Source organism: Solea senegalensis, linkage group LG1 (genome assembly GCF_019176455.1).
Source record: "Solea senegalensis isolate Sse05_10M linkage group LG1, IFAPA_SoseM_1, whole genome shotgun sequence".
Lineage (NCBI taxonomy): Eukaryota > Metazoa > Chordata > Actinopteri > Pleuronectiformes > Soleidae > Solea > Solea senegalensis.
The window spans coordinates 2,695,264-2,707,955 of NC_058021.1; the positions used below are offsets into that span (position 1 = coordinate 2,695,264).

At 39.1% G+C, this 12,692-nt stretch overlaps 1 protein-coding gene across 1 annotated transcript; it reads left to right on the forward strand.

The window, feature by feature from the left end:
* Positions 1 to 990: 990 nt before the first annotated feature.
* Positions 991 to 11,110, forward strand: LOC122781578 (carbonic anhydrase-related protein-like). Its single transcript, XM_044045319.1, has 8 exons — positions 991 to 1,066; positions 1,437 to 1,628; positions 1,809 to 1,933; positions 2,544 to 2,639; positions 5,011 to 5,073; positions 5,165 to 5,213; positions 5,300 to 5,412; positions 10,255 to 11,110. The coding sequence occupies exons 1-8, from the start codon at positions 991 to 993 to the stop codon at positions 10,387 to 10,389; spliced, it is 849 nt and encodes a 282-aa protein (XP_043901254.1). The 3' UTR covers positions 10,390 to 11,110.
* The last annotated feature ends 1,582 nt before the right edge of the window (positions 11,111 to 12,692 follow it).

Genomic DNA, 12,692 nt, shown 5'->3' on the forward strand with positions numbered 1-12,692 from the left:
AGTTGTTCGCCTGTACCTGTTATGCTTTAAATGTAGCCACAAAATGTCAGATTCAAAATGGTAATTGCTCACTTTGTTTAAATACTTTTACTTTTACTTTTTGTACTGTAAATGTCAGGAACTAAAACTTGTACTCAAGTAATATTCTAAGAGATGACTTTAACTTCTACCAAAGTCATTTTCTGGTCACTTTCATGTACTTTCTACAAGAATATAATGTTTTATCGTTGTATAGTATGACAGTTATTGTCATAACAAGTCCTTCTAGGGACCAATGTGGCAAATTAGCATCTGCTAGAAACACTATGGTGCGCGCATTGAACAACTCTTAGCAGTTCTGTCTATGATATTGTATCTGTCCCTATAAAACAAACCATAAATAAATAAACACATTAATAACTTATAATATATTATAATATAATATATTACTTTAAAATAAATACAGCTGACTGAACTGTGTGCACTTCCTTTTCCTGTAGACTGCAGGTGATCCGTGTGATCAATGTCTGTCTTTTTTTTTGCTTATTTTAAGAATAAAAGGCAGAGAAAATGTCCTGTGAGTAAATGTTTTTGTCTATTTTTCCAGAATAACTGTCGATATCTGGCAGTTATTTACAATTTATTCAGAAAAAAACACTGTAGTTGTTTGCGTGTTAAATTTGAAATTTGAACAGTATAAACCATATTTAAAATAACATTTGTTTGTTGTTGGAATTTTTCTGATAGCACAAACCGTGCGTAATTACAGTAACGAAAAGTGCGATCTGCGATCTGCTGGGTGTTCCAGTATTTTAAGATTATATTCGCTGCTTTTTTTTTTTGTCATTCGTCAGCTTTTCTGACTGGAAACTCAAGTTTGTTCAAACTCACTCCTCAGCTTCAAAGTCCATAGAGAGAATTAGCATGTTTAGCTCACGGAGACACAGGGAGTGGCTTTCTGTTTGTTAAGTTTGTGCCACTAAGGTAAACATGAACAAAGCATTTCAAACAATGAAGTCACAACAAAACACATTTGAGCTCAGTGACGGAAGCAAGCGGTGGATCAACAACTCCTCCCGTGTGCCGCGTGTGAAACGGGCTCATTTTCCCTGTGGAGTTCCAGGAGATGAAGTGGTTTAAAGAAGTGTCAGAAAACCTAGTTTCCTGTTGGAAAAAGGTTTTCTGATGGTGAGAGAACATACTCTTTCAGCAGCATGTTGATTTTCTGCAGTGAGATTTTTGTTAAGTGGTTAAAATCCTGTCACGTTTTCACTGCGTGAGCAGCGCAGATATGCAGCGATTCTGTGATAATCAAACAATCACACAGCGATACATCACGATATTTGTCCAACTGAAGAAACAAAGTGTTAACGTGAAAAGTCACTTCCACTCAAGTTTCCCCCTCATTTAGAGAAAACAGCACGTGTCATGTGTGTTCTGGGTGTTTTCAATCGCAGGTGTCGAGTGGGGACTCCACTTCCCAGCCGCCAACGGCGAATATCAGTCTCCCATAAACCTAAACTCCAGGGAGGCCCAGTATGACTCGTCCCTCCTAGATGTGGGTTTGTCTCCAAACTACGTGGTGTGTCGAGACTGTGAGGTCATCAACGATGGACACACCGTCCGCATCGTTCTCAAGTCCAAGTCAGGTGACTCCCAGGAGCTATGGCAACATGTCAACACACACCTGTCTGATTTTAGAAGTGCTAAGAGTGCTGATGTTATTGTAAATAATGGCCTTTTGTCCACTTTCACTGCTTTGATCTGTCCTCCACTTCCTGTGCCGTGCTGTCCCACAATGCTCTGGGGTTCTCCGGTGCTGTCAACAGTGGTTACAGGTGGTCCTCTGCCGAGTGATCATGAGTTTGAGCTTCATGAGGTTCGATTCCACTGGGGAAAAGAGAACCAGAGAGGATCAGAGCACACAGTCAACTTCAAGGCTTTCCCCATGGAGGTAAAGAGCACACACATCCTCTCCTTCTTCTTCTTCTTCTCCTTCTTCTTCTTCTTCTTCTTCTTCTGCGATTAATTAATTACAGTCATATTTAGTATGTTATTTTTGTATTTTTGATAAATGAACACAGCAAAATGTAAATGACTGCATCTGTTCAAGTTTGTTAAAACAATAAATGACTTTATAAAGACACTTTTTTGTTATATATCAATCTTTTGATCTGCCACAATAATGTAATAATGTGGAGTACTAAAGGACTAATATAATTACCAGGTTTAGCCTCATGAATTATCATTCACTCATATCTTGCACATGGCTTAATTAATACCCAGAGGGACATCTTAGATGATTAATAATAATAATATTAATAATAATAATTAACAATGAGGCCAGAGATCACTGAGATGATATGTTTTTTCACTGTGTGTACATTACACTAAGTCATGTCCTGCACACATCGTCAGTCTGGACATCAGAGCCCATATGGACAAACCGTCAGTCACCACCAGCTGGTGGTTTTCTCAAACACTTACTCCTGTCCCTTTCACCCGTCAACAACAATGACCTCTCTAACTCAAGTCGTGTCCTGTTGTCTCTCCATGTGTTGTAGCTCCACCTGATTCACTGGAACAGCACATTGTTCAACACACTGGAGGACGCTCTTGGGAAGAGGAACGGAGTCCTCATCATCGCTCTTTTTGTGCAGGTGATCATGACCTCCTCCTGATGAGCATATTTAAAACTGCACCATCTCACTGTCAAATACAGTGGTTCTCGAACCATTTTACACCAAGAACCACGTGAGAAAATGCTATGGACCTTTCACAGGAGACAATAAGATCATTTGCTCTCTCATCATCCTACATCCAACAGTTACACATTTACACAGTTAAAACACAAGCAGAAAACAAAGATTACATGATGAAAAACAAGTGCATGTTGTAGAGTCAGCCTCAGTCTGTTTGGAAACTGTCTTTCTGCAACAAATTCCATGCAAAAGGTGCAGAACGGACAAAAGATTAAAAAAAACCACCTTTTACCCAATTCAGTAGAGGCATATGGAACAGAAAGCATACTTACTGTCCACAAACTCACACTGTTCAGACAAACTCACAGCACAGAAATGAACAAAGGTCATGCAGTGGAGCTTTAATATCTGTACAGACCTAAAAAAAAAAAAACACAGTCATTTATAATTCATATAAAGCGACAAAGCTGTGGAATAAACTCCCCCCAGAACCTTTACTGTCGAGGGATGAGAAAAGATTGTGTGCTTGTCCCCCTTTATGACCTGCGGTAAAAAAAAAAACATTGACTTTGTCAGCATGTGTGTGGCCTTTAAGTGTTTTTCCTTCCAGGGATTGTAGGAATTGTTATTCCAAACGAGTAACCAGGTTCATCACAGATTAGCCTCGACCACAGGCACAAGGGAGACACGACCAGTGAAATCTATGGAAACCTTGAGTCTCTGAAAACAGCCAATAACAGAGTCATGAAACCATGAAAGCCAGTCTTTGAATCGAAACGTACGTCAGGAGTCCAAAAACACAGACAAGGGACGAGGCTGAATAAGACACGAAATCAAGAGTGACGCAAGGAGGGAAAACTGCAGTACTGGAGGAACTGAAAACAAGAAACAAACAAACCGACACGCAATACAGAGCAGTGAGGCAATGGCCGAGTCCCAGTTTCCACTCTCACACTCTCAGAATCTGTCAGAACTCTCTACACATATTTTCACAAGTCTACATTTCGGACCATTTTGAGATGTAGTTTGAATATTTGTTGCCTCTTCATGCATACATTACATTTTATTGACCAAATTCTGTGTATATAATGTTAATTATCACAATAATAGTTATTATATTATGATTACTCACAGCAGGGTTTCTCCATCCTGGACTTGGTGACCCACTGACCTGCATGTTTTCCCTGCTCCAACACACCTGATTGAAATATGTGGACCGTTGTCAGGATTCTGCAGACCGATGGACCCGTTCTCAATATCCATACTTGTCCGTACATGTCGCAATGTGTTTCCTCTGTGACGAGCAGCTGATTGGCCGAGAAAACAGCAAAAAAAGAACTGGACTGTGATATCGGCATTCACGGCGATCAAACAACTCTAATTCAAATACAAGGTTTTTGGTTTTAAGAGCCACAATACTGTGATTTGAAGCTTGTCTCTTTTACTTTTACTTTTTGTACAGTAAATGTCAGGAACTAAAACTTGTACTCAAGTAATATTCTAAAAGATGACTTTAACTTCTACCAAAGTCATTTTCTGGTCGCTTTCATGTACTTTCCACAAGAATGTAATGTTTTATTGTTGTATAGTATGACAGTTATTGTCATAACAAGTCCTTCTAGGGACAAATGTGGCAAATTAGCATCTGCTAGAAACACTATGGTGCGCGCATTGAACAACTCTTAGCAGTTCTGTCTATGATATTGTATCTGTCCCTATAAAACAAACCATAAATAAATAAACACATTAACAACTTGCATAATTTTGATAAAAAACAAAAATCCCTAAAAGAAAGCGTAAAAAACGAAGTATGCCACTGTTCCAAATGAAGAGATTGTACTTGTGTACCAAGTATGCAAGTACATACTTACATACATACGATGACGAGCTGACCATTTGAATCAGGTGTGCTGAAGTAAGGAAACATCTAAAACATGCCCAGGACCAGGATTCAGAAACCCTGACTTATACTTCATTGCTCATGATGTTTATACTCCATCTTTTGAGTATACACAGGTCTTAAGACACCACATACCAGCAAATCTCAGGTCTTTAAGCACCGGTTCAAAAGGGAACCTTAATGTCCAAAAGTGTCTAAAAGACGAAACAAAAAGTAAACCCTTTGACAAACAGCCTTGTTCACTTTTACCACAGAGAGTGCTGGTCCACTGAAAACCTCAGTCTTTAGATTTGTGCTCCTGTGTACTTCCTGTAATGATGCAGCAGATATAAACTGCTGACTTCCTGGAGACAATCGCTGACATCTCTACCTGTGTCAGATCCACTGGTCATATGACATATACGTTTTTTAATTTTTTCGAAACATCAGATTGGTAAGGAGCATCTGGGTCTGAAGGCCATCACTGAAGTCCTGCAAGACCTACAGTACAAGGTGAGACCAAAACTGAAAACTGCAGATGGATTAGATCATGAAGAAGCACAAGATGACAGTGAAAAGTGTTGTGTTGCTGTGTTTCCATCAGGGGAAGAACAAAATCATCCCATGCTTCAACCCCAACACACTATTACCTGGTGAGAAGAAATGAGTTTTAAATGCATGATGAACATGAAGACTGTGCTTGTTGTGTTGACGTCTACCCAAACTTCAATTTCCCCAGACCCGTTACTGAGAGACTACTGGGTGTATGAAGGATCTCTGACAACTCCGCCCTGCAGTGAACATGTGACCTGGATTCTTTACCGCTACCCTCTCACCATCTCACAGCTGCAGGTAATACATATATATATATACATATATATATATATATACATGTATATAGTATATCATGTTACTCTAGTTATCTGATAAACTGCTTCCTGTATTTAAAATACACCCACCAGCCACTTCTTCTGGGATTATGTGAACCTAAAGCCTGGTTTCTACTAAGTGGTAAAGTGCAGTTTAACTAACCACAGTGTGGTTTGGAATGGTGCACCAAGATCTAGCTTGCGTTTCCACCCTGGGGCGTGTGGGCCAATCCAATCCAAATAGTATTAAAGCAAAATTTTTTATTTAAAAAACATAAAACACAAACAGAGCACACCTGAGACAAAAACTCACGATATAGACAGAACAACTCAGTCTGATTCGAAGGCCAAAGAGAAAATATGTGTTTTTAAGGCAGACTTAAAAACAGGAAGTGATGAGGTCTGTCTAATGTGTAGTAGCAAACCATTCCACAATTTGGGAGCTTCTGCCGTGAAGGCCCGATCCCCACAGAGCTTCAGCACTGGTTCTGGGACAACCAAGATCTTGGGGACCATGAAGGAGTTTACAGCTGAAGTAATGCCGGGAGCAGACTACACAAATTCAGGCCAATTTTCAAGTGATTTGGTCGTGACTGACACATTTCCAGTGTTGGACCGGATTATGAATGTCATGAACGTGTAGTGGCACATAAATGAAGAGGAAGAGGGATGCTGCTGCTGCTGTCAGGTGGAATAGTGACCCTGAAGAATGTTCCATTGAGCTTTGGAAACAGTTCTCCTACCTCTTTGACATCTCCTCCAGGGACTACCAATGCCCACCTCTCCGATAATCATCAAACTCATGCAGTGTCATGAAAGATAATTAGTCATGTTCGTACTTGTGGTGTTGCCAGTCCTCACAACAAGACACGGCAAGAATCTGTGCCATGGTGACCATCGAGAAAGGATTGCCAAGGAGTGTACAGCTTGAAGAAGCAGGGAAGAAAGCAGAGGATGCTGCGCAGTTTTGACGCTGCGTTCACATTAGCTGTGCTTGGAGCCACGAACGTATTTCTGCTCACACTGATGTTCAGTGTAGTCAGAAATGGTTTCTCGGGTCGGATAACAATCCGTCCTCGGGTGTATTTACACTTGTGCTCAGGTGGTCAGGCGTTATCCGATTGCAATCCGATCACAGAAAATACATTTTAATGCCAGGTGTTAAGGGGCCAATAATAACTTCATGGCATGTTCATGCCTGTCAGTTCTTTTTTTTTTAAATATAGCCTGTCAGTTCTTGTTAATAGTCGTGCAGCAGAATTCTGAACAAGCTGGAGGCGAGCGATGGAAGCCTGGCTAACCCCAACATAAACATGCCAGAGGCCAGACGGCGATAGCGGAGTCAGCTAACATGGCATGACAGCATACCTGCCGAACACAGTGTATCTCGCCATCAAATTCCAGCTCCACCCTCAACTACAGTGCTTGGTAACGCAACAGATGGGTGAAAACTAGGATGGTGTGGATAGATTATGATGGTTCCCTACCCATTGTCAAAAGAATTGTGTAACATACTGCACTGACTGATGTGCTGTACGCTATATGTATATATATATATATGTATGTATATGTATATAAAGTGGCCCTAGTCTTTCGGTTTTCTGGGTGAAACCAATAGCGAGTGTATAGCCACTCTTCTGGTTGCTAAACGAACTCAGTTTGACTCAGTAAACTCCTTTTCCTGAGGCGTTAATAGTGTCATTCGCTCGTTACAGGTTTTCTTCAATAGAGCATAATATCAGTTTTATTGACTGTGGGGATTGACTGCTGGTATCGTCGAGCAGAAGGCTGGTTGCAGCTCATGTCTGTGAATTTCTGATCGCTAAACCCCCAACATGGTCCCAGGGTGACATCAAGACCAGTTGCCACTTGGTCAAGAGATGGTCTTCTGAACCATTGGCATCATGAGGGCGTTCTCCCTGAGAACTCCCCGTCAGTGGACACTTTCTTTTTTTGATGAGATGTTAAAACCACGTTTCTTCCTCATTCTGAGGTGTGATTGGCAGATTAGCTGTTTGTGTTAACAGCTAATGAATTGACCAGTGAGTTTAGATCACGCCGCACTCGGCTGCTCTGGCCCGTGGCTTCCTGGCATTCACTGCAAACAGGAAGTGTTTACACCCACTGCCAATCAATGAGTGTGTCACATCACCTTCATCATAGGTTCTAACTATAAATCCACCTTTGGCTCTTTGTAAAGGGCGATGAATGTGATCCTCTGACATTTATGTCCCTGACCTGTTTGAATTGCTAACAGGGGGAAAATAAAAAAGGTCCTTCCTGTCTCCTCATGCCTCAGGCCACGTCCACACACTAAGTTGACTTAACCAATGGCTTTAAACAATGGAGATAACTTTAAACATTAAAACATTAAATTTAATATGAAAGATCAAACGTTCAACACTAGACTTGTCCCCTGGTCGTGTGGTTGAATGTTTGATTTAAATTAAACTGTGTACCACCAATAAAACCTCTCCTAAGCTGGGGGCTTAAACAGGAGTTATAAACTGCAAAAATGTGCATAGCACTTAAAGGGATAGTTCAGGCTTTTTGTAGTGTGGTTGTATGAGGAACTCACTGCGTTTATAAGCTACAAGAAATCCAATCTCTTGACATTGGACCGACACACTCAGATAATGTGAATCCTGGCAGGTACATATTTTTTGGACTAAAGAGACTGAGTTTATTTTCTGTTTGCCTGAAGAATTGAGAATATGTTTAGGTTAATGAGTGGTAGATGAAAGCAGAAGACTCTCTGAACTCCGAACAAAATAATTGTAAGTATCTGTTTGTCAAAGCGCAAACGCAAACGAGTCGGAGCAACCAAACGTCCGATCACTGCAGGCAAAAAGTGTATTTTCAAACAAATAAAATACAATATTTTTGAATGATTAAATAGATATTATTTACAATTTGTGTATTTTGATTTTGTGGTTCATTCTTGTTTACATGTATGTTTATGTTATGGAAAAGTGGAGTAAAAGTGTAGCTTCTCATAGATCCTTCTTTAGGTTCGTGTGGGATTGGCAGAGAGCTTAGAGAGTGGGAGTGGGGACAATGCTCTCCAATATTTAGTTTTAATGAAATAGTACCGGTCTAATACCATATCTTCTACATAGCCCCTTTAACAAGAGGATTATGTAATAAAACACCTGCTAAAGTCTATGATTTCTTTTCCCTACACTGTTGATTTGACTGAAGGTTGAAACGTTGTGCTCTTCTCCCGACTGGTTTTGCCAGATGGTGAAACACGTGTGGATTGTCCAATCACATGTACACATGTACACATGTACACATGTACACATGTACTTCTTTCACCACAGAGGTGATGATGTTTTAGCCAGCTTTTATCTTTCGATTAGTCAGTTTATGAGCAAAATAATAAAAACACAAGTATGACCAAGGAAGTAGTGATTACATTTTGGAAGTTTTTGACACAAAATGAACACACGCTCATTCATTAGACACAGAAAAAAACAAAAAAAACAAATACAATCTCTGAAAAATATGGTGTGAGGAAACTCTGAGTAACCTCACCAACCTTGACATGGGATTCTCAAGATTGTTCGCAACATAAAAACACTGCTACTGTGTGTTTACTACTTTATATCACTGCTTAAAATGTGATATAAAATGAATCAACAACATATAAGAAGACAGGCTGTCCATATAAGGAGTTGAGTATCATTCCCACGGCATATTACCATGAAAAGTAACTGTACAGAAGGAGACGGGGAATGTGAGCTTAAAATGATACCACAATATTCTACCACGATACTGCAATCACAGCATTTCCATAGTGTCCATCACAGACGGACAATATATCACCTTAAATGTTTTTATGAACACTGCTGTATATCAGCTGTATATATATATATATATATAGGTGTTGGTCCAGCTTTAAAACAGGTTCTGCTTTTTCTATAATGCCAACCTTAAACATTCGGCTAGTACTGAGAGCTAAATAACCTAGAGTGTGTGAGTGCACACACAATGTGTTGTGCTTGCAGGCATAGCACAACAGTTGCTATGCCTGCAAGGGTTCACCTGGACAGTGACCTGTGTGACAGGGTACAGGATCTGTTATTGTGTTTGTTTTAGCCGATTAAACCAACACCACAGCATAGAATAATAATAATAATAATAATGATAATAATAATAATAATAATAATGATAATAATAATAATAATAATAATAATAATAATAATAATAATAATAATAATAATAATACTAATAATAATAATAATAATAATAATAATGATAATATTATAAAAATGTTCTCAACAATCTGCTATGATTTTTGATGTAAAAGAACTAAAATCACCTGAAATAAAAGTTAAGAATAGTGATGTCATATAATTCCCAAACTTGTTGTGTCATATTTTGTTTTACCTCCTGAGGGTTTAACAGCCTGAGGAAACCCTAAAAGAGAAGAACAAATATTTGAAGTCACGTTGAGTTCTTGCATCGCCAAAGGCCAAAAGTGATCGTGTAGGCAACCGTGTTTTCTTTATATGCTCGAGGAACCCTTTTATACAGGGACCCACTTATTTTAAAGGGTAACATTACAGCACAGTAACAATGTGGTAATAGTACTGTAGATGTTTTCATATAAGGAGGAGATAATATTACAGTAAAACCATGTTTTTTAAAAGTATTATCCAGGTAAAGATTTAGTAAAACCTCACTGATACGCTTTGTTTCCCGTCACTGCAGAGAAAGAGACAACTTGAGGTGACCTGTGAGGACGTCGTGGGCCGGATAAAACAAGTAATAATAATGATTTTAAATTATAATTAAAATCTTCCCACTTCTATCTCGGCAGATTGAAGAGTTCCGGAGGCTGCGCTCCCACGTTAAAGGTGCTGAGCTGCTAGAAGGCAATGATGGGATGTTGGGAGACAACTTCCGCCCCACACAGCCACTCAATGACCGGACGGTTCGTGCTGCCTTCCAGTGACTCTCATGAATCATTTCTAAAAAAAATGGGACTTAACGATATAAGTATAGAAGGTAACAGCAGTGCTACGTCTCCTGTTTTACTAACTTATTGCTGGTACATATTCACACTGTTCTGCACCAATAAAACATTGAATAACGTGATATTATACAACAATGCGTTAAATATGTGTGTATATAGAATGTATTTGTGAACGTGCCTTGTACTGTAAAGCATCTATAAACGCTGTCAATTTCCCACATGCCTTTAAAGAAGTAGTCGTTGATTTTGTTGCTTAAACAGCTTTAGGTAAAGACATGGATTGGATTTACCTCCATTTGGGTTATTTTACCCCCACCTGAACATGATACGTCCCCTCTTCCCTCACCCTTTGAGTTCTACTTCATTGCTGCTTTGCTTGTCTTTGTTCTGTAGTTATCTGCCTACAGCAGAGCAGGTTGTGGACATTAGCTCCATCGGTGTTTGGACTGGAAACAGGCATCTGCGTCTGCGACAAACTTAAAAACGCTTATAAAAATCTATGTTCCCACACAACTTTGATGCATTTCAATACTATAACTGAATTGCTGTTGGGGACACTTTAATTAGGTGCATCTAAAAGAGTTCATATGATGGCAAAGGATGTAGCATATCTGAACTATTACTCTGTATTTGGATTAAAATGAGCAATAATAAAGCAATGTCCTCTCTGCTCAGACGGACACTAAGCAACCTGTTTAAATTGGATGTACTGTATATTATTTCATAGAATTGAACGTGTTTAAATTGAGCGTTGAAAATGTGTTTTTCCATAAATGGAGTTATGCAAACAATTGTTTTTGTTTCAAAAAAGCAGACTTTATAACAGAAAAACTGTTCTCCCAGAAAAACATCCAACAAAAAAAATGTTATCTATGACAAAACTAATTCTAACAACTTTTGTTGCATCTGAAATTTCAAATCAGCTGTGGTCTCGATCTTCATTTAAAATCCTCTATGGCTGAGACGAGACCTTCAGTGATCTTGAGAAGTACCACACCAGGTTTAGGCACACAAATAACCTGGTCCTCAAACTGTACGATGAACTTCTAGTCTCCACAAAAATCACCAAGACGTCTCCTGATGTGTCAACCTGGTCTGGAATTATACTTTACTGTGACGTTCTTGTGAAGAACATGGATATTTATGTGATAAACAAACATAATCTGTTCTGGAAATGACAATGAGAGAAGAAGAGTTGGGTGATAATTCACCTGACTTCACGACTTCACAGGCAGCCGTTTACTGTAATTAGTTGGTGACATGAAAACGCTGAACAAACAGCGTATTATTTTAGTGCCTATTGAGGAAAAGCTTAAGATAAATATTTATACAACAACACAATTATATCTCTTCTTATCATCAAACACCGCTCTCTGTGTCTCAGATAGTTCAGCACATTTCTTCTCAAGGGACAAAAAAAAAAGGTTTTCCCTGAGGTATTTTGATTCTCTGAAACCTCAGGATAATGGATCAAGTCCTGGAAGAAATAACCTAGTTCATTTGTTAATCTGGGACCGGCCTATATATATATACAGTATATATATATACATATACATGGAGGGTTGCTTGATTTAGCTCAGCGGCATGAGGACAGGACATTCTGAGCTAAAAAGAGACAATGAGGGTAAAGAAAAGACAAATGAGACAGTCAAAATCTCGCCATTGAGCAAATGAGGGCATGTGGGGGGAGAACTAAAGGTGCTATATGCAAGAAATGTATTATATTAAGACATAACATGACCATGCTATATCATCAGAGATTAAGGAAAATGATTAGATTAATGCAGGTTGTGACCAACACGTTTCCAGTTTCTGACCCGTTTATGAAGTTGAACGGGCGTGAAGGTTAACAAATTTAAAGAACGGAGATTTGGGGTCTGGGATGCTCCGTGTCGCCACCGGGATCACAAAGTTACTCTGACGTGGTGTGACATGAAGGGAGCTCGTTCTTATATTTAATCATTTTTTAAAAGCCAAACACAGGTAACTCAGTTTTTAATCAAGTAAATAATAATGAATAATGATTCAAATGTACACATCCCACCAATATATCATCAAGTTCTTCTGAAATATTGATTATATTTTAAGGTGCTCAGAGGGGTTGAGGTCAGGTCAGGTTCTTCCACACCAAACTCAAAATCAAACCATATCTTTATAGTCCTTGCTTTAGGCACAGTTATGTTGGAATAGAAAATAGCCTTCCTCAAACTGTAGCCACACATTTGGAAGCATAGCAATGTCTTTGTATGCTGAAGTGTTCATATTGTCCTTCATTGGCCTGA

What these genes read in the sequence shown, in the direction of transcription:
- LOC122781578 (XM_044045319.1), top strand. Translation starts at nt 991, where the DNA reads ATGAAGTCACAACAAAACACATTTGAGCTCAGTGACGGAAGCAAGCGG. An exon ending in CAACTCCTCCCGTGTGCCGC is followed by an intron (nt 1,067 to 1,436) that starts GTGTGAAACGGG and finishes TTTCAATCGCAG; the next exon opens with GTGTCGAGTGGGGACTCCAC. An exon ending in TGCAAGACCTACAGTACAAG is followed by an intron (nt 5,074 to 5,164) that starts GTGAGACCAAAA and finishes TGTTTCCATCAG; the next exon opens with GGGAAGAACAAAATCATCCC.